The sequence below is a fragment of the Lucilia sericata genome, unplaced genomic scaffold, assembly GCF_015586225.1.
Source record: "Lucilia sericata isolate MDLA Ls3-8-SP2 unplaced genomic scaffold, ASM1558622v1 Contig000427F_arrow, whole genome shotgun sequence".
In the NCBI taxonomy this organism is placed as follows: Eukaryota; Metazoa; Arthropoda; class Insecta; order Diptera; family Calliphoridae; genus Lucilia; species Lucilia sericata.
Genome location: NW_023994442.1, coordinates 215711 through 242530, shown reverse-complemented (window position 1 = coordinate 242530; position 26820 = coordinate 215711). Strand labels below are relative to the sequence as shown.

The 26820-nt window shown below is 30.1% G+C and overlaps 1 protein-coding gene across 1 annotated transcript in view; it reads left to right on the top strand.

Moving 5' to 3' along the window:
* LOC119604770 (ankyrin-3-like) overlaps window positions 1–22291 on the top strand; it is a 113748-nt gene extending 91457 nt beyond the window's left edge. The window contains 2 exon segments of the mRNA XM_037957599.1: window positions 21721–21808; window positions 21878–22291. Coding sequence (XP_037813527.1) covers window positions 21721–21808; window positions 21878–22169 — 380 coding nt within the window. The 3' untranslated portion in view covers window positions 22170–22291.
* The last annotated feature ends 4529 nt before the right edge of the window (window positions 22292–26820 follow it).

Here is a 26820-nt window from a genome sequence, read left to right as displayed (position 1 = left end):
GTAAATCTATCCACCAAATTTTATGGCTTCTTTCAGTAAATCAGTTTTTATACACTCCACCACCATCAGTGGTGATAGAGGGTATATATAATTTTTTCATTCCGTGTATAACACCAAGTAATATATTTTGGATCCTTATAAAATTCTGAGTCGTTTTAGTTGTGTCCGTCTGTCTGTCTGTATGCCTCAAACACTCTCACATTAAAACTAAGCAAAATAAATCAGAAAAATTCACCGAAAATATTCACTATTGTCCTAAGCAGTTTGGTATTAAAAATCTGCAAAATTGGTCAACAACGTAAAAAGTTATGAGTAAAAATTTCAGACTACCTCGAAAAAAATTAAGTTTTTTTCCTAATTCTTGAATAGTTTTCTCAGAAACAACTAAAGATAATGGAATCAATTTTTTCACACCTTATTTTCTTTACCCAGGGATCAAAAATGTTCAAACTCAAAACAATCGATTCAAAATTTCTCATAGCCCAATACAAAGGTACATATTCTCGGAAATATTTAGAGATATCATTAATAACTTCAGCAAAAATATCGGTATCACCACGAAAATTTGCACATATGTATATAATAAGAACAAAAATCATATTATCAACGTAGATCTGTATAGGTCGATTATTGATCACAGCTCCACTTTCGAAAAATACTTAAATACAAATAACTAATTAAGAAATAAAGATATTGGAATAATATTCAACATAAATATCTTTTGTGTATACATATATCACTTTGCAAAATATTTTTCGGATTGGTCCATAATTAGTCACAGCTCCCAAATAAGGACCACTTCCGAAAATCGCTTAAATGCAAATATCCAATTAAGAAATAAAGATATTTTAAAACAAGTAAGAAATTATAGTCGAGCGAGGCCGACCATATAATACCCTATACCTGTTACAAAAATAAAATGTGATTTAGTTTTCATAATAGAGCATTTAGTTGAATTGTACCTTGCCTCAGATATACTTAAGCCTTTTATTGCTGAATAAAATTGTGAACATTTCAGTAAAATTTTGAAGGGGGTTTTGTATAGGGGCTATGGTCAACTGAGACCCTATAATTATAAAATTCATGAGAGTCATCGAGGCTAGTATAGAACTTGTTTTTGCAGCTTTTTGTCGAGATACGAGTATATTTAACATAATTATGAACTTAAAAGCCCTATTCGTCGGGTTCAGTTGTAAGGGGGCTAGGTGAAATAATGAACCAATGTTAATCATTTTCAATAGGCTTCGTCTCCGGTACCATAGAAGATGATGTGCCGAATTTTATTGAATTATCTTCAAAATTGAGACCTGAAGTTTGATTACAAGCTGTACAAGCCCTATTCACGTGTTCAGTTGTATGGGGGCTAGGTGAAATAATGAACCATAGTTTAGTTGTAAGGTTTACATGGACGGACATCGACTCAGAAAATGATTCTAAGCCGATTGGTATACTGTAAAGTGGTGTAGTGTATAAATAGGCTATAAAAATAAGTTTTTTACGGATCGGTCCATAATTGTTCATATCTGTCATATAAGATCCACTTCAGAAAATCGCACACCTCATTGATAAATAAAGATATCGTAATAAGGATATTTTGTGTATATAAGAAATCTCTTTTTTTTATACCCTCCACCACCATCAGTGGTGATAGAGGGTATATATAACTTTGTCATTCCGTGTGTAACACCAAGAAATATTCATCTAAGACCCAACGCAAAATCGGTTTACATCGGGAAAAGTTATGAATCAAAATTTAAAACAACTCCGAAAAAAATAAGCATTTTTTACACATTCTTATGTAATTTTCACTAAAACTATGCAATATAATTCCATAAAAATCATCATACATTTGTTTTTACATGAGAACTTTATTCTTGTTGAAAATTGCCGGAATCAGTCCACAATTTCTTATACCTCCCATACGAAAGTACACATTCCCGGAAAATGAGTTTATTGTTAATAACTTCCCTCAGAATGTTGATATCTTAACAAACTTTTACAAATTAAAATTCTATGGCAGAAAAAATCATATAGAGAAAAAATTTTCTACATCGGTCCATAATTGGACATAGCTCCCATACAAGGTCCCCTCCCGAATTTACTAAATTACTAAATTAAGATATCTATATAGAATTTGGTACAAGTATTTCTCCTATATATACAGAAATATTACTGTGAAATTTTCTTCCGATCGGTCCATAATTGGTCATATCTCCCATACAAGGTCCCCTTCCGAATCGATCCAAAGTTTCCCATAGCTCCCATACAAAGGGACATATTCCCGGAAATTAATTTATCGTTAATAACTTTATCAAATATACCGGTATCAATACAAATTTTTCTACAAATTGACATTATATGAACAGGAATCAAAACTATCGACTTAGATGTGTATCGGTCCACAATAGATCATAGGTCCCATATAATGTCCACTTTCGAAAATCACTTAAATGAACATAATGTCACTTTCGAAATTCACTTAAATGAACATATTTTATTGATAAATATGTATATATATATAGTCTGCTATATAGAATAGGCTAGTCTATAATCTAGTCTAAATTCTAGTCTACTCTCTTGTCTATTGTCTTGTCTATAGTCTAGTCTATACTCTAGTCTATAGTCTAGTCTATAGTCTAGTCTATAGTTTAGTCTATAGTCTAGTCTATAGTCTAGTCTATTGTCTAGTCTATTGTCTAGTCTATAGTCTAGTTTATAGTCTGGTCTATAGTCTAGTCTATAGTCTAGTCTATAGTCTAGTCTATAGTCTAGTCTATAGTCTAGTCTATAGTCTAGTCTATAGTCTAGTCTATAGTCTAGTCTATAGTCCAGTCTACAGTCTAGTCTATAGTCTACATTCTAGTCTATAGTCTAGTCTATAGTCTTGTCTATACTCTAGTTTATACTCTAGTCTATAGTCTATTATATAAATTTAATTGAAAAAATTACTAACTGCCAGTTTGGCTAACGGAAACTATTTAACTGTAAAGCTATGTCCGTATTTGTGGCCATATAAACCTTGTGTACACGCTACAGCTCGAATATTTCAAGATAATTTGTTGAAATTTAGCACATATTCTTCTCTGGATCAAATGAGGAAGGCTGTTGAAAATTATTGAAATCGGTCCATTATTTCACCTAGCCAGCATACAACCGTACAAACAAACCCACAAAGGGCTTCAGTGCTCATAATTATGTTAAATATTTTGGTATCTCTACACTAATCGGCACAATTCAGTTTTATATAAGTCTAAATTATTTCGTAATTATCGGGCGGTATCGTCAAAAAGTGGCACAACTACATATGTTAATGACCTTGCTGAATTTTATAATAATCGGTCCTTGTTATCTCTCATAAATGTATGTAAATCTATCCACCAAATTTTATGGCTTCTTTCAGTAAATCAGTTTTTATACACTCCACCACCATCAGTGGTGATAGAGGGTATATATAATTTTTTCATTCCGTGTATAACACCAAGTAATATATTTTGGATCCTTATAAAATTCTGAGTCGTTTTAGTTGTGTCCGTCTGTCTGTCTGTATGCCTCAAACACTCTCACATTAAAACTAAGCAAAATAAATCAGAAAAATTCACCGAAAATATTCACTATTGTCCTAAGCAGTTTGGTATTAAAAATCTGCAAAATTGGTCAACAACGTAAAAAGTTATGAGTAAAAATTTCAGACTACCTCGAAAAAAATTAAGTTTTTTTCCTAATTCTTGAATAGTTTTCTCAGAAACAACTAAAGATAATGGAATCAATTTTTTCACACCTTATTTTCTTTACCCAGGGATCAAAAATGTTCAAACTCAAAACAATCGATTCAAAATTTCTCATAGCCCCATACAAAGGTACATATTCTCGGAAATATTTAGAGATATCATTAATAACTTCAGCAAAAATATCGGTATCACCACGAAAATTTGCACATATGTATATAAGAACAAAAATCATATTATCAACGTAGATCTGTATAGGTCGATTATTGATCACAGCTCCACTTTCGAAAAATACTTAAATACAAATAACTAATTAAGAAATAAAGATATTGGAATAATATTCAACATAAATATCTTTTGTGTATACATATATCACTTTGCAAAATATTTTTCGGATTGGTCCATAATTAGTCACAGCTCCCAAATAAGGACCACTTCCGAAAATCGCTTAAATGCAAATATCCAATTAAGAAATAAAGATATTTTAAAACAAGTAAGAAATTATAGTCGAGCGAGGCCGACCATATAATACCCTATACCTGTTACAAAAATAAAATGTGATTTAGTTTTCATAATAGAGCATTTAGTTGAATTGTACCTTGCCTCAGATATACTTAAGCCTTTTATTGCTGAATAAAATTGTGAACATTTCAGTAAAATTTTGAAGGGGGTTTTGTATAGGGGCTATGGTCAACTGAGACCCTATAATTATAAAATTCATGAGAGTCATCGAGGCTAGTATAGAACTTGTTTTTGCAGCTTTTTGTCGAGATACGAGTATATTTAACATAATTATGAACTTAAAAGCCCTATTCGTCGGGTTCAGTTGTAAGGGGGCTAGGTGAAATAATGAACCAATGTTAATCATTTTCAATAGGCTTCGTCTCCGGTACCATAGAAGATGATGTGCCGAATTTTATTGAATTATCTTCAAAATTGAGACCTGAAGTTTGATTACAAGCTGTACAAGCCCTATTCACGTGTTCAGTTGTATGGGGGCTAGGTGAAATAATGAACCATAGTTTAGTTGTAAGGTTTACATGGACGGACATCGACTCAGAAAATGATTCTAAGCCGATTGGTATACTGTAAAGTGGTGTAGTGTATAAATAGGCTATAAAAATAAGTTTTTTACGGATCGGTCCATAATTGTTCATATCTGTCATATAAGATCCACTTCAGAAAATCGCACACCTCATTGATAAATAAAGATATCGTAATAAGGATATTTTGTGTATATAAGAAATCTCTTTTTTTTATACCCTCCACCACCATCAGTGGTGATAGAGGGTATATATAACTTTGTCATTCCGTGTGTAACACCAAGAAATATTCATCTAAGACCCAACGCAAAATCGGTTTACATCGGGAAAAGTTATGAATCAAAATTTAAAACAACTCCGAAAAAAATAAGCATTTTTTACACATTCTTATGTAATTTTCACTAAAACTATGCAATATAATTCCATAAAAATCATCATACATTTGTTTTTACATGAGAACTTTATTCTTGTTGAAAATTGCCGGAATCAGTCCACAATTTCTTATACCTCCCATACGAAAGTACACATTCCCGGAAAATGAGTTTATTGTTAATAACTTCCCTCAGAATGTTGATATCTTAACAAACTTTTACAAATTAAAATTCTATGGCAGAAAAAATCATATAGAGAAAAAATTTTCTACATCGGTCCATAATTGGACATAGCTCCCATACAAGGTCCCCTCCCGAATTTACTAAATTACTAAATTAAGATATCTATATAGAATTTGGTACAAGTATTTCTCCTATATATACAGAAATATTACTGTGAAATTTTCTTCCGATCGGTCCATAATTGGTCATATCTCCCATACAAGGTCCCCTTCCGAATCGATCCAAAGTTTCCCATAGCTCCCATACAAAGGGACATATTCCCGGAAATTAATTTATCGTTAATAACTTTATCAAATATACCGGTATCAATACAAATTTTTCTACAAATTGACATTATATGAACAGGAATCAAAACTATCGACTTAGATGTGTATCGGTCCACAATAGATCATAGGTCCCATATAATGTCCACTTTCGAAAATCACTTAAATGAACATAATGTCACTTTCGAAATTCACTTAAATGAACATATTTTATTGATAAATATGTATATATATATAGTCTGCTATATAGAATAGGCTAGTCTATAATCAAGTCTAAATTCTAGTCTACTCTCTTGTCTATTGTCTTGTCTATAGTCTAGTCTATACTCTAGTCTATAGTCTAGTCTATAGTCTAGTCTATAGTTTAGTCTATAGTCTAGTCTATAGTCTAGTCTATTGTCTAGTCTATTGTCTAGTCTATAGTCTAGTTTATAGTCTGGTCTATAGTCTAGTCTATAGTCTAGTCTATAGTCTAGTCTATAGTCTAGTCTATAGTCTAGTCTATAGTCTAGTCTATAGTCTAGTCTATAGTCCAGTCTACAGTCTAGTCTATAGTCTACATTCTAGTCTATAGTCTAGTCTATAGTCTTGTCTATACTCTAGTTTATACTCTAGTCTATAGTCTATTATATAAATTTAATTGAAAAAATTACTAACTGCCAGTTTGGCTAACGGAAACTATTTAACTGTAAGTTAAAATTTTCGTTTCCACCATCAGTTAGATAACTTTAGAATAATTGTTTACTGTAGGCAACACTTTAAATGTATTTGACAAGGTATGTGAAACAGAATATTTTGAACAAATTAAAAATATTTTTATTGATATAAAGAACCACTAAATCAGTTTATACGCTATTTATCCATTCTAAAACTGAATTCTTCATGCTATTTGAATGCTGTGTGTTTACGTTATAAAATTATTTGTAGGTACTAAATCACGCGTTGTTTATTAAAATTATTATGAGGCTTATGTTGGCGATATTTTCTGAACAGGAAATGTAATGGGTGTAAAATGTTTGTTTACGAATGAATGTCCTTTGTGAAACACAATATGGTTAAAGTGTGTGGAAGTACGTCCGTGTTCATACATTTGAAACGGTCTTATACATATGCAAGACGAGTGGGAATTGAACTTCCCCTTCAAACATTTAGAAGACAAATCTGTTGCGCATCACCCTAGACGCCATGTCAGAAACACTTCTGGATGATTGTCAGACGAGAACGCACATTTTACAAAAACAAAATACATTGTTTCCGAATTTGTATCTTCCTGATTTGTATGTTTATATCACTTCTGGAAAATAGTTTGTACTCTACACATTAATGTTGCAAAATGTATTTTGGATCGGTCCATAATTGGGCATAGATCCCATATAAGGCCCATTTCCGATAACCACGTAAACGCACATATTTCATAACTGAATGAAGATATCGGAATAATATTAGTCATGAATGTGTTTATAGTAGATATGAAACACCCTGCGAAATGTTTTCCGAATTGTACCTTGCCTTAGATATACTTAACCGTTATGTCAATACCCATATACCCGGGTATGTTTTTAATTTTTGAAGTGATATATCTCGAGATCTATATATCGTATCGGCTTGAAATTTGGACTATGCTTTCAGAGTAATGTTTTCTATACATTTTCCAAAAATTAGTTAGATATATATATATCAAACCGATTTATGACCGATTTTCTATTTTTACCTCGTGTATCAATACCCACGGTATGTATACAAATTATATGTCAGTTATCGGACAGAAACCAATTTTCATTATAAATTTTATGTTTTATTATTAGAATTATATATATTCTTGTATCTTATGAAAATAAATTTAACTAAACAAAAAATTTCGTTTCAAATGCAGAGTCATGTGTCTTTATTCATAAATTTGAATGTGATATATTTGTGGATCATGTAACATTAACAAATATGGTCCGATTTTGATGAAATAATTTTTTTTATTGTATATGACATAGTAAAGTAAAAATTTTACAAAGTCAAATTCTGTATACATTATACGTTATGAAGACGTTTTTCTTTAGGTTTTTTGCATATGCATTGGAAAGCAATAAGAAAACTTTAACAAAAATTGCTAAAATTTAATGGTTTACGATCAAAAACTATTTAATTTATATATACAGACGTTTTATTAAATTAGTTTTAATAATTATCTGAAATGTATAAAAAGATGAAATAGCCATATAAATTGTATGACATACCCGGGTATGTTGGGTATTGATGTACGTAATTTTTCTCGGGTATAGACGAGATGGTTTATCTATATATGGGCATTTCCATCGTGACGAACGTGACGGTCGTACGTTTTAAAGAGATGAAAAATATATATATACATATATATTTTTTAAAACTTCTTGTATTTTTATATAGGGCTTCAATAGCTCTATAACTGGTCGGAAGAAGAAATTGAAAGATCTTAATGGCCCTAAGATATAAGTAGTTAAAGTACGTGACGTGATGTGAGAGAAATAGAAGTTGTTTATTTCTTTTTTGACAAAAATGTAAAAATCTGGCTATTTGGTTAAAACCTTTTTTGGAATATTTATTGATTGTTTTTCAGCTTTTAGAACTAAAAAATTGTTTTCAGATTTTTTTGTACAAGCCGTTATGTGTGACGTGACGTGATGTGACAAAAATTTCCAATATTATTGAAAATTAATTAGTCCATAGATTTATTTTGGACGGACATTGTTGAAAGTTTTTGGAATCGGAAAAATATTTCGACTATTTAATAACATTTTAGTTGAAAATAGCTCCCGTATAAGAATAATATAAGAATTAACATTAATTAACATAAAACTTTTAAAAATGCTTATATCACCATAAAATTCAACACAAATAATTTTGACATACACAAAGATCGTTCATCCTAATTTTTTTTAAAAATTGGTCCATGATTAGGCATAGCTTCCACAAAAAACTTTCAAATGTACAACTACTGACCCTTCTGATGATAATACAATAATCGGTCATAACGCCCATATAAAGCCGATATCCGAAAATCACTTTTTTTCCATACATTTCTTAAAAATATTATTTGTTGAATTTCTGTGCTTTTTCTTCCACTTATCAACTAAAAAATCATAACTATCACCTAATTGAATAAATTGTATAAATATCACATCTTTTAAATAACAATATTTCACAATTCGAAGGTTGCACTTGAGAAAATTTATGTAATGTGACGTGACGTAAGAGACTTTGAAATTCTATAAAAAATAACCCCGCTTAGAATTATTTTTTTTCTTTTAAATTGAGTTCTATATACTAAACTTGATTTAGATTCAAAGTTTTGAATACTTCTGAATGCCAACTATAAATTATCGGAATAAATCCTGTTTCAAGGTGACGAACGTGACATTTATAAGTCTATGAAAGAAAACCGAAAATTTGCCGATATTTATCTTTTTATATTTGTATGTTTTAAGATAACTATTTTCCGATAAAAGTCCATTTAAATATTAGCCTTTAAAATAATAAAAACTATTAAAAGCAAATGCTACTAAGGGTGCAAAAATATGACTGAAATATTAATGTAACTTTTAATTCCGATTTCTCATCATAGTGGTTAAGAAAAGCTTTGGGGTCTTTAATTTAATAAAATTTGAATCTCTTTCTACAATAATAGAAGTTGAAATTTTATTTTTGATGACTTTTAGTTTTTGAGCCACAGTGGACTTTTCGGTGGAAATGCCCATATATAACAAGTAAGAAATTATAGTCGGACGAGGCCGACCATATAATACCCTACAGCTGTTACAAAAATAAAATGTGATTTAGTTTTCATAATGAAGCATTTAAGTTGAATTGTACCTTGTCTCAGATATACTTAAGCCATTTATTGTGGAATAAAATTGTGGATATTTAAGTCATATTTTGAAGGGGGCTTTTGTAGGGGCTATGTTCAAATGAGGCCCTATAATTATAAAATTCATGAGGGTTATTAAGGCTAGTATATAACTTGGTTTTACAGCTTTTTTCGAGATAGGAGTATATTAAACATAATTAAGAACTTAAAAGGCCTATTCGGGTTCAGTTGTATGGGGGCTAGGTGAAATAATAACTTTAGGGTTGGTATAGAACCAATATTATTGTGCTTTAAAAACATCAGCACAAACCCAATATACCCTCCCCACTAAAGTGGTGTAGGGTATAAAAATCAATGTATGTTTGTTTATTTGTTTGTTTGTACCTTATAGGAGGCTAAACTACTGAACCGATCTTCTTGAAAGTGGGCGAGATGCCACGCCCATACACAAAATTAGAATAAAAATGGAATATCTGAGAATGTAGCATAGTAACAGTCCTCAAATTTTGCAGTATTTTACATTAATATGAATATTAGAAAAAAAATGAGCGGCCCAAAAAAATTGCCGCGCCCCTTAAATATAAGGTAAATAATTAAACTCAAATATCTGGTAACCTACAATATCTATATTCTTGAAACTTTGTGCATATATTTATTACTATTCTATGCCGAAAATAGGCTTTTTAATTATTTTATTATAACAGTCCTCAAATTTTGCAGCACCGAATTTTACATTCTTATGAATATTTGAGACAAAATGGGCGGCCTAAGAAAATTGCCACGCCCTTTAAATATAAGGTAAATAATTAAACTCAAATATCTGGTAACCTACAATATCTATAATCTTGAAACTTTGTTCATATATTTATTTCTATTTTATGCCAAAAATAGACATTTTAATTATAGTAGGCGCGGCAGTTTCCACACAGAGATTATACTGAAATTTGTATATTTGGCAAACTATAATAGCTAGGATCATGAAACTTTGTAGGAATACTTATGTTATGTACTAATATTTATGGCCGTGCCATCTCTCATACAAAGTTGATTATCTAGGAGACTATATAAACTAGAATCTTAAAATTTTGTTTGAGAAACAACAATATCAATGTAAACAATTGAAACAAAGGTGGGTGGACCAGCAATAGCGGGCGTGCAACCCTATATACATTTTTGGAACTATAAAATACAGAGCCCTCATATAATGCACAATAACCACTAATATAAATATTTCAAACTTTAATATTAGCATCAGCCAATAGACGGGGGTTACCCCTTAAATAACTTTAAAAGTTACAGTTATCAAATACTTTCCTAATAATGTCGAAATGTATGTGTATGGGCAAAAAATGCTAGAAATAATGGAGGAGGCCTATAAATATGAAAAATCGTATATCGATGAAAACATAACAGCTAAGATCCTAAAATTGTACGAGAAACTTTTCTTTCTATGGATATATATATATATATATATATATATATATATATATATATATATATATATATATATATATATATATATATATATATATATATATATATATATATATATATATATTTTTTAAGTGTATCAAAGAATATTATGTATACATATATTTATATAAATACAAGGAGGACTATATTTAATTGACGAGCCAGGGGGAACCGGAAAAACTTTTCTCATCTCATTGATTTTAGCTAAAATTCGTTCACAAAAGAATATTGCCTTAGCCATTGCGTCATCAGGTATCGCAGCAACACTTTTAGATGGAGACAGAACTGCGCATTCTGCACTCATATTACCATTGAATACACATTTTTCTGAAGATTATACATGCAATGTTAAGAAAAATTCGTCAATGGGTAAAATCTTACAAACATGTAAATTAATAGTGCGGGATGAATGCACCATGGCCCACAAAAAATCATTAGAAGCGCTTGATTGCACTTTACAGGACATGAGAAGTAATTCTAATTTATTTGGAGGTGCATTAATTCTTTTAGCGGGGATTTTCGCCAGACACTTCCTGTGATCGCCGGCTGATGAACTCAATGCTTGCCTGAAATCATCATACCTCTGGCAACATGATGTAAAATGATTATTCGGCGTCATGAAATAACTCCCCACGAAATAACTCCCCAAAACAAAAATGAAATAACTCCCTAAAAATTTGTTCAGAAAGCAAAAACAACGAAATTTGGGGATTTAATTCGTTTTTTGGGGCATTATTTCACATTTAAAATGGGGAGTTATTTCATTATGAAATAATTCCACAAAATTCAAAAATTAAATAAATCCCTAAACATATTTTTGGGGAGTTATTTCATAATAACAGTTTTCCCAAAAACAAATGAATGAATTAAATTATTTAAAAATGCAATTATTCAAGTAAATTGGCACATAATTTTAAAATATTATAGCCAAAGTTTTTTAATAATATGCACTCTTCAAAGTATTGAAGAAAGATAAAAGGTGAATTTCGGTTATAGAGAAACAAGTTAAAATCACAAAATAACAGCAAATCATAAAAAAATAAAAAAATACAGTTATGGAACCAAGAATACTATTTCATCATGAAAGATGGTGAAGATTATTCAAAGCCAAATGCACATACAAAATACCACCACTAAACACCTACACGACAATGTATGACCTTATAACAAATGGATGAGTCATTTCCTACACTTAGTATGCACAAACAAAACACAACTTCCCAATAAAAACAGAACGTAACTAAGTGTAACTAAATTTGCCTTAAATGTCGACTATTTTTGTTTTTTTTTTTCATATTATTTCATTACCAGTTAAATATACAAGCATTACTAAGTAAAACATATACTACTTCACTACTACATCTATTGGACAGAATTATTCTGGAATAATTCTCGGAAGAGCCTTTTTTTTGTATGTATCGGAAGAAACATTAAATAATTTCAAAGAATTTGGTAATAAGAACGTGCCACTCTAACCTGAAATGATCTTTCTAATATGGCAGTTAATGGTGAAATTTTTAATTGTCTATTTCTATTAGATCTACAAAATTCAAATAAGTTAACTAAATATTTTGGAGTTTGCAACTTATAAGACTTATAAGAATGTGTAAAATTTCGAAACTTTATAAAATCTTCAAAAGAAAGTCCCAGAAATTTTACAACATAAGATGAAATATGTTGCCGTATTCTAAGAGAGTACAGGAATCGTATCACTCTATTAAAAGCCAATCTCAACTTCTTTAAAACATATCCCAAGGTACCACTATACACTTCCAAGGCATATAAAAAAATAGGCAAAATAAGTCAATGGACAACCCTCTCCTTAATATAAAAAAGAAGTAACAAATCTAAATTGTATAATTTACGCAAAGTAAAATTAACTCTGGATCAGTGATGCCAGGAGATTTTTTTCAGAAATCCCTACGCTTATGAGAAAAAATCCCTTTTTTCCCTACACCCACTTTTTATTTTCCCTACATTTTTCCCTACACTATTTTTTCCATTTTTTTTCAAAGTTTATCTTAAAAAAATACAAACATAACATCAAAAACTAAAATATTAGCTACGTTTTATAATATACATATATGTATGTATTTTTTTTAATTTTTAGGAATGAAATTTCTAGAATTTAAATTTAATTTTTTTTTTTCTTTCAATTTTACATCATACAAATCTTCCAACCCTGACTCTTCAGTTAAGATTAAAAAAAACAATTGAAAGATTTATGGCAGTATATCGAATCGTGATAAAAATTTATTTTATGTGCCTCCAACAAAAAATTTTCATAAAATAATTATTTTAAATAAGGTTTACTTTTGCGTTTACTTTTTGCGGTTTACTTTTATAAATTTTCAGAACATTAAATTCATTTTTTCAATCCTGAGTTACTGCATTAAGCCCCCGACTACTCTATCTATAATCCAAAAAGTCGTTTCAAGAAAAATGGATATGAATATTTAATGACATTTAACTATTGTTTAAATAACTTTTAAACAAATCAAGGGGTTTTAAAAATCCAGATTCAGATAGTTGAGGTTAATATGTTTCTCATCTAAATTGAAATTAAATTTTTAGTTGTCTAATATTCACAAAAACGTGGGTTTTAGTTTTTACGTTTACAAAAAATCGATTTCACATCGAAAATAATAGACATATTTGAAATTTCATAAATCTATATGAAAGATTTTAGTATGTCGCATGTTTTGAAGACCTTAGTTCAAGAAAGCCGAATTTTGGATTATGCCCGTCTTGTAGCGATATGTAGGTACATATATTGTAGAAATTACAAGCGGAATTTTTACTAACGATACACTTAAAACTGATTTCATTTTTAATTTAAAAGTTTAATACATGAAAGAGTATATTTTTAGTTGTTAAAAACTATGAAATTGAAAAATCCCTACAATTTGACAATAGTAAGAAATCTTTCCCTTTTTCCCTACACGTGAAATTTTTGAAAAAAATCCCCACAAAAAGGGAAAAATCCCTACACTTGGCATCACTGCTCTGGATACCACTGAGTTAATATGGCCTTCAAAACTCAAGTTTGTATTTGTCAAGAATGACACCAAGACACCTTATCCTATCTACAAACTCAATCGAATCACTGCCCAAAGTTACTGAGAAGTTATTACCACCACAATTACCAAACAGCAAGGCCTTAGTCTTACCAGTATTAATAATAAGGTCATTATTAGAAATCCAGTTAAGCAACAAATCAACATTATAATTTATCATATTCTGTAACACATCAGGAAATTCAGCACCGCTTTTAAAAAACAACTGCACATCATCAGCAAAAGAAAATGGAAGACACATATTGTTCGGTATAGTACTGAATAGGTCATTCATAAACATTATAAAAAGAAGAGGCCCAAGAACAGATCCCTGAGGAACCTCACTATGAACTGGAAGCACTCTAGAAGCACGTCCACTGCAAACAACATATTGACTTCTATCAGATAGATAAGAATACACCAACTTACAGGCTGAGCGGGAGAATCCATAATGGAAATGCAATTTATCAACTAAAAGTGAATGATTAACTCTATCAAAAGCCTTAGATAAATCCAAGAACAGCAAAATGCAAACACCTTTGCTAGAAATGCTGTTCCTGATGCTGTCAGTAAGGCCAATTAGTAATGATGTAGTACTCCTATTATATCTAAAACCAGATTGACAATCATGCAGAATTCTAATATTATCGACATGAGTCAAAAGCTGAATCTTCATAATATGTTCAACCATTTTAGACAAAATTGGCAATATAGATATTGGTCTAAATTCATCAACACTTGCCACAACAGCATTCTTCCTAATGGGAACAATCTTAGCGATCTTCCACAATAATGGGAAATACGAAGTAGTCAATATAGTTTTAACCAAATGCAGGTCATAATTACCAATAAATGGCATCAAGAGTCCTATAAACTTCAGCGTAAACCCATCACAACCAACAGCCCTCGACGTAATCAAATTAAAAGCTGTAAACATTTCAGAAACATCAATATTATGGAAGGAAAAACCATTTTTTCGATAGTCAGAAAAATTTGAAACACTGCCACTGTTTATTGTTTGATTTGAGGAAAACATATTATTCAAATGTTCTGGATCAAGATTGACGGAATGATCTCGGTCATCTACTACTCCGTTTTCCCTAAGTATTGACCAAATTGCTTTACTATCTTTATTTCCAAAATTGAGCCACGTGCGATTCTCTTAATTCTTCTCATAACTGATTTTACTCGATTTTTACATCGACAAAACACTTTCCAATTGTGAATACTTTTATTACGCTGATATTCACCATACGCAAGAACCCTAATAGAGGCATAATACTGAATTCTAGGATCACTGATCCATGATTCATTACAGTTGCTAGTAAAACGTTTTCGCGGTGGAACTAAGGTATGTAAAAACTGCAAACTTCTATTTAAAATTTCTAACTGATTATCCACATTGTCTGTCAAGAACATATCATCAAGATTGCATTCAAGCACTGTAGACTGCAACAACCCAATATCAACTGCATTATAATCATAGTATTCATAAAAATTTTTAGCAGAAGGCTCTAAAATTGTAACAGAGATAAAAATAAAAGAATGTCTAGTAATACCAGGACACTGGAACTGACCAGAAGTTTTAACTAATTCAGTGGAAGATACTAAAAAATAATCCAGCAATGAACTGGAATCATGAAAAAAATGTGTAGGCATAGAATTATGAATGAGAGAAAGATTAAGTCTACTGCAAATATCTCTCACTCTAATACTTGTGTTATGTTCAAAAAGGTTATTATTGAAATCACCCATTATAACAATATTCGAATATCTTACACGTAACTCTGATATCTGTCCTTCTAAATGCAAAATGTGCCAGTGAGGTAGATAAACAACACCCACCAAAACTTTAACATTCCTAACATTAAGTTCAATAAACAAGCATTCTGCAATTCCATAACCATTACCAACAAATACATCTCTATGATCAATAAATTTAGAAACATAGAGAATAACACCACCACCTCTACCACTTTGCCTGTCATTTCTGTGACATACATATCCAGGAATATTTATTGCATTAGAGGATATTTCCTCCTTCAACCATGTCTCAGTGAAACCGACTACATTTAAAAATTCACCATCTAATATTTTCTTTATTTCACTAAACTTAGAAGAATTAGGCCTCAAATTAAAGCTTGTGCAATTTAAATCTCCAAAGTTAAAATTCTGTTTGTATTGATTCAAATGGTATTGGAGAAAGCTATTATCACTTACAATATTACCTAAATTTTGCCTTATATTCATAGGTTTAAAAAGCTTATTTTAAACATAGTAATTAAGAAAAATAAAAATGTATATATAAAAAACAAATAACGAATGAATTGAAAAGTAAATCATTTAAATCATTTATGATGCTACACAGAGATCAACAAATGCAATAAAACTTGCACTATAAAAATATAATAGAACACATATTTCATGTAAAAACATTAGATTAAATTACAATTTTTAATAATAAAAATAAAGCAATAAAAGAGAACAATTAGGGATTTTTGCGTTTTATGTGACGATATATGTATAAAAACAAATTATATTGTTTCTATCATATAACTAACTAAATTGTTATTTTCGTATAGTGAAAGATTTCTATATTTGACTGTATTATTGAGCAAAGTATGTATATTGAATTTTTTTATGTAAAAATATTTGCTAGTTTTTTATTACTGAGACCACTTTTTGAGTACGGAGCCAAATAAATATACCTTGCCTCGGGAACTTATAGATCTTTCTTATAGATTTTTCGTTTTTTGTTTCTAGATTTAATGTAAAAGAAAATTTAAAGAGTACCATTGAGAAAAAAGTACTTTCATATAGGTTTTAATTCACGTAGGACCGTTTATTATATTGTAGAAATATCAAAAAGAGATATTATAGAAAATTTTGAAAGTACCAGTTAAAAAATAAAAAGTATCAAAGTACCTTCATACACATTTCCTTTCATTCAGAACCCTGCATGCTAAATTTGATGTTTCTAAGACCAATATTATTGATAATCCACAAAGGACCTTTAATGTTTATTTAATATATTTGGGAATAATTACTTTAGAAATCTCCTTAATTACCGGCTGAGGAACGAAAAAGTAAAAAATATTCCCTTTGTGCAGATTTCCATTCAACTGGAACCCTGTGTGTTTAATTTTATGCCTCTAAGTCCAATTATATAGAAAAATCAGAAAGTAGAGCGAAAAAGAACCAAAAGTCCCTTCCATATTTTATGTTTCTACGAAAAAAAAAACAAAAAAGAACCATAAAACACTTCTTTTTTAATTTATATTTCAATATTATAGAAAACTCAAAAAGTACCAGCTGAATAACATTCATACAGATTTCCATGCACAGAACCATGTGTGTTTAATTTTATGTTTCTGACCAATATTATTGAAAAGCTAAAAAACACCTTTCGAAAAACTCCAAAGTACCCAAAAAGTCCTCTTATATTATAGAAATCATAAAAGGTATTCGTTGAAGAACGAAAAAGTACTAAAAGTTCGCATTTAGATACTCACACACTGTGGACCCTTCATGTTCAATTTCATATTTCTAGGTTCAATATTATAAAAAATTCAAAAAGTAACTTTTGAAGAACACTTTATCGTTCCATGTTGTTTATTCTCATTAAACGTTTAATTAATACCAGTAAAAGATCGAAAAAGTAACCAAAAGTCTCATATTATAAATTCTCATTCACTCAGGGCTGCATGTTTAATTTTATGTTTCTAGGTCTAATATTATAACTTTTAAATATACAGTGCTTAAATTTTTAGATCATAGATAGAAACGAAAAATGTCTAAAATCTGTTTTTAATTTCTCAAAAAAAATATGTTTCAAAAAGTATTAAACTATTTTTAGAATTTGGTCTTATATAGGCCTTGTTATAACATGCCATTATCTTATTTCGAGTAACTAAATTAATTAATTTTACAAAATTTATCACAACTGGCCCAATAAGTATGAATAAAAATAAATTTTCCGATTTTTCCATTTTTTTGGTACATATTTAAGTAAAAGAAATGTTTAAGGGCCCGTAATTATATAAATATACATATATGTATGTTGGTAAATAGGAAACAATGTTTTATTAAAACTGTACCAAAAATGGGTACAATTTTCTAAAAAGTACTAAATTTGTATTTGTTATTTTTTGATAAGTTACGATTTTGTGATATAAATTTTATTATTATACATATCATAATTCTAATGAGAAAAAATTTTTTTAAAAAAAGTACCAATTTTAGACACCGTTTTCATCCCTTCATTGCCCGAATTTCTAAAAAGTACCGAAAGGATTTCTAATAGAATTTAATTAGAATAGGATAAATTTTAAGTTTTATTTGTGTGGTCATTTGTTTCGAAGATAAATAGGTTAAGGGAAGGTTCTATGGGGACAGTTTTTACCCTTTAAGCTCCATAAAGTCTAGATTTTTAAAAAAGTACCAGACACCTATCAATTATTTTTTTGTATAATAGAGGATACATTTGGAATTTTATTTATATCTTTGCTTCTTTAGGAGATATAAAGGATACTAATTTTACCCTTTTTTACCCATTTCTTCCCCTAAACGTTCGAGTTTCTATCTATACAATGCCAAAGGAACCTATAACCAAAATTTCATGGTTCTAGCTTTAACGGTTTGGGCTGGGCGATGATGAATCAGTCAGTCAATCAGTCACGCAAGCTTTTTATATATATAGATGAAACAAATCCCTAATTTTAAAATGAAATAAGTTCCCATTTAAAAATAACAAATTATGACACAAGTCGGTTTTAGTGACATTTTTAAAAAAATATGACCAACACCGGCTTCGCTTAGTAAATATTTCCTAAATAGCCGGCCTAAGGCCGAACACTTTTGATACAAGGAGAGTGTATTCTTAGCGAAGCCGGTGTCCAATGTAACCCAGAGGATAAAATTCTTGAGCCCGGCCGAAGGCCGGCTATCAGACATATATTATTTATTTCGTGTGACAATGAAATAATATGAAATGAAATAACTCCCCAAAAATATTTTTAAGGATTTATTTCATTTTTGAATTTTGAGGAATTATTTCATAATGAAATAACTCCCCATTTCAAATGTGAAATAATGCCCTAAAAAAACTAATTAAATTAATAATTAATAATTAAATTAATAGAAGATGATGTGCCTAATTTCATTGAATTATCTTCAAAATTGAGACCTGAAGTTTGATTACAAGCTTTACAAGCCCTATTCAGGGGTTCAGTTGTATGGGGGCTAGGTGAAATAATGGACCGATCTTAACCATTTTCAATAGGCTTCGTCCAACAAAAGAAAATCATGTACCAAATTTCATTGAATTATCTTCAAAATTGCGACCTATAGTTTGGCAGTGATGCCAAGTGTAGGGATTTTTCCCTTTTTGTAGGGATTTTTTTCAAAAATTTCACGTGTAGGGAAAAGGGAAAGATTTCTTACTATTGTCAAATTGTAGGGATTTTTCAATTTCATAGTTTTTAACAACTAAAAATATACTCTTTCATGTATTAAACTTTTAAATTAAAAATGAAATCAGTTTTAAGTGTATCGTTAGTAAAAATTCCGCTTGTAATTTCTACAATATATGTACCTACATATCGCTACAAGACTGGCATAATCCAAAATTCGGCTTTCTTGAACTAAGGTCTTCAAAACATGCGACATACTAAAATCTTTCATATAGATTTATGAAATTTCAAATATGTCTATTATTTTCGATGTGAAATCGATTTTTTGTAAACGTAAAAACTAAAACCCACGTTTTTGTGAATATTAGACAACTAAAAATTTAATTTCAATTTAGATGAGAAACATATTAACCTCAACTATCTGAATCTGGATTTTTAAAACCCCTTGATTTGTTTAAAAGTTATTAAAAAAATAGTTAAATGTCATTAAATATTCATATCCATTTTTCTTGAAACGACTTTTTGGATTATGCCAATCCTGTAGGGCGATATATTCTGACTGTCGGGGGCTTAATGCAGTAACTCAGGATTGAAAAAATGAATTTAATGTTCTGAAAATTTATAAAAGTAAACCGCAAAAAGTAAACGCAAAAGTAAACCTTATTTAAAATAATTATTTTATGAAAATTTTTTTGTTGGAGGCACATAAAATAAATTTTTATCACGATTCGATATACTGCCATAAATTTTTCAATTGATTTTTTTAATCTTAACTGAAGAGTCAGGGTTGGAAGATTTGTATGATGTAAAATTGAAAGAAAAAAAATTTAAATTTAAATTCTAGAAATTTCATTCCAAAAAATTAAAAAAAAAAAATACATACATATATGTATATTATAAAACGGAGCTAATATTTTAGTTTTTGATGTTATTTTTGTATTTTTTTAAGATAAACTTTGAAAAAAATGGAAAAAAGTAGTGTAGGGAAAAATGTAGGGAAAATGAGAAGTGGGTGTAGGGAAAAAAGGGATTTTTTCTCATTAGCGTAGGGATTTCTGAAAAAAATCTCCTGGCATCACTGTAGTTTGGTTACAAGGTTTATATGAACGGACGGACGGACATAGCCAAATCGACTCAGAAAATGATTCTAAGCCGATTGGTATACTTTAAAGTGGTGTAGTGTATAAATAGGCTATAAAAATACGTTTTTTACGGATCGGTCCATAATTGTTCATATCTGTCATATAAGATTCACTTCAGAAAATCGCACATTTCATTGATAAATAAAGATATCGGAATAAGGATATTTGTGTATATAAGAAATCTTTTTTTTTTAAAATTAGGATCAATGCATAATTGGTCTTAGTTCTCATATAAGGCCCATTTCCATAAGTCACTTTTTCCAATATATTTCATTCAATTATAAATATATACGGATAAAATCCGACACAGTGTGTTTTTTATCTAAAATCATTCTATGAAATTTTGTTCGGATTGGTCAATAATTGGCCATATCTCCATAAAAGGTATATATGGTTTCTAAATGATAGTACACTCATCACGGAAGCACAATTTAAACTTTCACAATTTATTAAATACGTATGTATCTAGTAATATTTATAAGGGTTTTCATAAAAAGTAGCTTACAGGTGGAGGGTATTTAAGATTCGGCATAGCCGAATATAGGACTCTGACTTGTTCTTCAATAAATTTGGAACCAAGAAAAATTCAACATATGTTCTTTATTATTGAAAATGAATCACAAATAATATTGGTAATTGGTGTAGGGTATCATATGGTCGGCCACGTTCGACTGTAGTTTCTTACTTGTTTATTGATATAGATGCATTATATATTCAAAGGTCAATTTATCCCTCTTATGACATCTTCCATATACCTAACGAATCAATAATATCTTCAGATCTGTTAAAGTTTGTTTTCTTATGATTTATTATGTACGTCTTATTAAGTAATTCATAATATTTCGCAAAATGACATTTTTCAACTAAATATTATAATATTTTAAAGATTTCCAAACATTTCGGTTAACCGGTTTTTGTATATTCGGTTAACCGATAAACCGGTTTTCTGGAAATGGTCAATTTTCGGTTATCCGAAAAACCGGTTTTTCCAAAAGTCGGTTTTTTATAAACACTAACTGATACACATGCCATTCAATCATTGGAACCAATATCAATATATTTTAGGTTCCGTATAAATGGAACTCTTTAAATGTACATATAACTATATAAAATATTATATTAATTTTCATAAAAATTTATTTTTTTTCATATTTTCAGATATGTTGCAAGAACTTCAAGCCAAAATACCAGAAAGTGTTGATCAACTTTCCGATAGTAAACAGACGAGTGTCGTCATGAAAACTAGGTAATTAAAGTAAACATAAGAAAAGTTTCTATTTAAACTTTATAACATATAATCTACATTCATCACTAGTGACGATGGCAATGCTGTTACAACAACCATCATGACAGTGGAGAAATTCAAGAGTGACCCTGTAGAAATTTCACCCAAGAATAATAAGCAACTGATGTTTTCGCAACCTGAAGATCAGTTACTGGCTGCAAGTGTAGACGCTCTACAAACTGGAAACAATGTTATTTCCATTACACAGTCGCTTTTAAGTGAAGAAACTGGCAATGGTATAAAAAATGAAATTGAGCACGATGATTCTAAACTGAACAATGGTGATATAGTGGGAAATCAAAACGGAAAAAAATCCGCTTAAAACGAAATAATTTGATTATCTTTTCAAAAAAACTGAATACATATTTATTTATGTGTACAATTAAACGTCTATTTATGAATTGTTCAAATAAAATGCAAAAAAATATATTTATATTTATCATATATAGTATATAGTTATAAAAATGTACCAAGTATATTCAAAAATAAAAATGTATTGACAACAAATATAATATGCATTGTGAATCAAAATATTGCGCAAATTTGTAAAATTCAGTGGGAAAGATGTACATACCTAGTATGTAAATGCTATGTTTATGCCACTAAAGCCCCCTTCACACGAGCACACAAGTAATATGATCTGTCAAAACTTTGTGTAGAAGAGAACGGATGGCATCGTCTAAACGCAATATGTTATTTAGAGAAAATACGGATGAAAAATTTGACAGTCGTATGGCTCTCTTCATTTTTTGAAATGATTCAAAAAACAAGCAAGTCGCATTAGGTCAGGGATGTATTTTTAAGTAAACACATACAAAACAAGTTAGAGTGCTATATTCGGCTATGCCGAATCTTAAATACCCTCCACCAGCAAGCTAGTTTTTATTAAAACTCATTTAACTATCTAATTTTTAGATAACTTGACAACGTTTTTGTTTCCGTACTGAGGGTACTAACATTTATGCATATTTGGAACTAATTTTGATAAGGTTCATAAAATTTTATATTAATAGGCCAGTTGCAAACATTTTACTAAAATTATTTATCTATAAACAAACATACACATGTGGAATTTTATTTGGATATAATCATTTAATAATGAATTAAGTGGTATTAAGTGATTTTCAGAAGTAAAATTCCGTATAACGATTTATATATACAAAATATACATTTATGTAGAATTTTATGACTTTGATTTCAATGTGCGTTTAAGTAATTTCCGGAAATGATCCTTATATGGGAGTTGTGACCAATTATGGACCGATCAAGAAAAAATTTCGTATATTGATTTATATGCAAAAAAAGAAATTCAAGTCGAATATTACTCCAATAGATTTATTAATTAATAAAATATGTGCGTTTAATTGATTTTCGGAAGTGGACTTTTAATAGGAGCTATGACCAATTACGGGACTCTCCAGAAAAATTTCGTATTATGATTTATATGTACACAAAACATATTCAAGTTCAACTTTAGCTTTATTTATCAATGTAATATATGCGTTTAAGTGATTTTCGGAAGTGGACCTTATATGGGAGTTATGACCAATTATGGTCATATCCGAAAAAAAATTCGTAGAGTAGTTCATGTATAGACGAAACATATTTGTGTCGAATTTTATCAAGATACCTTTATTTATCAATGAAATATGTGCATTTAAGTGATTTTCGGAAGTGGGCCTTATAGGGGAGCTACGACTAATAATGGACCAATACGAAAAGAAATTTGGTAGAATGATTTGTATGTACGCAAAACATATTCATCTCGAATTATATCACAAAAGCTTTATTTATCAATGAAATAAGTGCGTTTAGGTGATTTTTGGAGGTGGACCTTATATGGGAGCTATGACCAAATGTGGGCCGACTGAGATCTACGTTGGTAGTATGATTTCTATTCATATTATATTTGTATGTACAAAATTTTGTGTTGATACCGATATATTTGAGGGAGTTATTAACGATAAACTAATTTCCGGGAATATACACCTTTGTATGGGGGCTATGGGAAATATTGGATCAAATGTTATGAGTTTGAACATAATTGATCCCTGACACAAAAAAATGTGTAACAAAATTCATCGAAATAATTTGGTAGTTTCTGAGAAAACTACTTAAAAATTGGGAAAAAAAAACGTTATTTTTTTCGAGGTAGTCTGAAATTTTAACTCATAACTTTTTACGTCGTGAACCGATTTTACTGATTTTCAATACCAAACTGTTTTGGGTGAATTTCGAGAATTTCTATGGCTTCGTTTTAACGTGACACAGATAGACAGACAGACGGAAGGACGGACAGACAAAGTTATATGTACCCTCTATCACCACTGATGGTGGTGGAGGGTATAAAAATAGTTTATTTGGGAAACTTTTTTGCACGAAGCTCTTTAACAACTATGTGATCATTTTGGGGGAACTATAGGCTACTTTTTATTTTAAAATTTTATGTGGGCAAATTGCCACGCCCACATACATAATAAGAAACTGCAACAGCTAGAGTTGTATGGAGAACTTTGACATCCACAAGAACATATGTGGACAATATGGGCGGACTAGCTATAGTCCGTTTTTTTTATATGGAGGCGTGGCCCCTCCCATATAAAGAAAGCCTTATCTGAGAAAATATAACAACTAGAGCCCTCTAATTTTTCTGAGCCACTTTAGTATCAACATGAATACTTAGGACAAAAAATTGGCGGACTAGCAATAGGGGCCGTGGTACCTCCCATATGAATTAAATAAAAAATTCGTTTATCAGGGAAACTATCATATCTAGAATCCTCAAATTTAGCACGAAGAACTTTGACATTCATTTTAACATTTGGGTAATAAATTGGCAGACTAGCAATATGGGAAGTAGTACTTCCCATATGAATTAAATACAAAAATTCGTTTATCTAGAAACTATTAGAGGTAGAATCTTAAAATTAACATAAAAGTAAACATTTGGAAGTAAAATGTGCGGACATTCATTTTGGGTTCTTGGAACATTTTATATGAATTAAATACAAAGATTTGTATATCTGAGATACTATTACAGCTAAAATCCTTAAATTTTGCGCTAACAACTCTGACATGTGAATACTTGAATATAGAATCCTACAATTTTGCAGAAAGAATTTTCACATTCATGTGAACATGGGAGGTACCATACCCCTATTGTGGACTATCAAAATGGGCTATGGTACCTCCCATATGGATTGAAATAAAAATTCGTATAACTGGGAAACTAACAGAACTAGAATCTTCAAAAATCATAAAGTGCGGTTTTTATTTATACTGTTTTTAGGGTAGCAAAGCACACTGGGTATAGCTAGTATATCTATATATATAAAATTCTAACCTTGCTGACTGACTGACTGATTCACTGACTGATTCATCATCGCACAGCCTAAACGGTTGAAGCTAAAGAGCTGAAATTTGGACAGGAGGTTGGTCTCCCGCCAAATAGATCCACTAAGACGGGATTTTTGGAAATTCGAATGTTTAGGGGGTAAAAAAGGGTAAAAACGGGTAAATTCGGTAACCTTATATCTCCTAAACTAGAAAAGATACAAAAACAGTTTAAAGCTTATCGCCGTTCATTTAAAAAATAAACGGACAGGTGTCTGGTACTTTTTTAAAATTCGGCCCCTTTAGGGAATAAACGGGTAAAAACTGTATTTTGGTACTTTTTTCGCACCCCATGTATCTTTTAAACCAGTGCACATTCAAAAAATATATTTGACTCCTTCATAACTTAACGAAAAAATAAAAATATGAATTTAGTACTTTTTGGATATTCGGACGTTTAAGGGGTTAAAATTGTACCTATTTTTGGTACTTTTTTCATAAAACATTGTTTTTGGTTTATTAACTTATATATGAATACATAATAACAGGCTCCCACTACGATGTTGCAACTTTTTGGAATAGAATTTTTATTTCGTTAATGGGGAGGAAAAAAGTACCAAAAGGGGTAAAAACGGGAAATTTGATTTTATTCAACCACAATGATCCAATTTAGATAAAATTTTTAAATTTAGAAACACTAAATATCCTAATGGGGTGTTATTTGGAACCCCGGTATCAAGTGATATTTTTTGGTACTTTTCATTCTCCAACTGGTCCTTTTTGAGTTTTCTATGATATTGAAATAGAAACATGAAATTAATAATAAAGGGACTTTTCGCTACTTTTTCGTTCTACACAGGTACTTTTTTGAGTTTTCTTTAAAATTAAAGCTAGAAACATGAAATTAAGCATGTAGAGCTCGGAGTAAATGAGAATCTATAAAATGGGACTTTTTGGTACTTTTTCGTTCTTCAAAAGGTACTTTTTGAATTTTCTATAATATTGAACCTAGAAACATGAAATTAAACATGTAGAGACCGGAGTAAATGAGAATCTATAAAAGGGGACTTTTTGGTACTTTTTCGTCCTTCGACTGGTACTTTTTGAGTTTTCTATAAAATTTAACCTAGAAACATGAAATTAAGCATGTAGAGCCCGGAGTAAATGAGAATCTATATAAGGGGACTTTTTGGTACTTTTTCGTCCTTCGACTGGTACTTTTTGAGTTTTCTATAAAATTTAACCTAGAAACATGAAATTAAGCATGCGGAGGCCTTAGTTAATGAGAATCTATAAAAGCGGACTTTATGGTACTTTTTCGTCCTTCGACTGGTACTTTTTGAGTTTTCTATAAAATTTAACCTAGAAACATAAAATTAAGCATGTAGAGCCCTTATTAAATGAGAATCTATAAAAGGGGACTATTTGGTACTTTTTCGTCCTTCGACTGGTACTTTTTGAGTTTTCTATAAAATTTAACCTAGAAACATGAAATTAAGCATGTAGAGCCCTTAGTAAATGAGAATCTATAAAAGGGTACTTTTTGGTACTTTTTCGTCCTTCGACTGGTACTTTTTGAGTTTTCTATAAAATTTAACCTAGAAACATGAAATTAAGCATGTAGAGCCCTTAGTAAATGA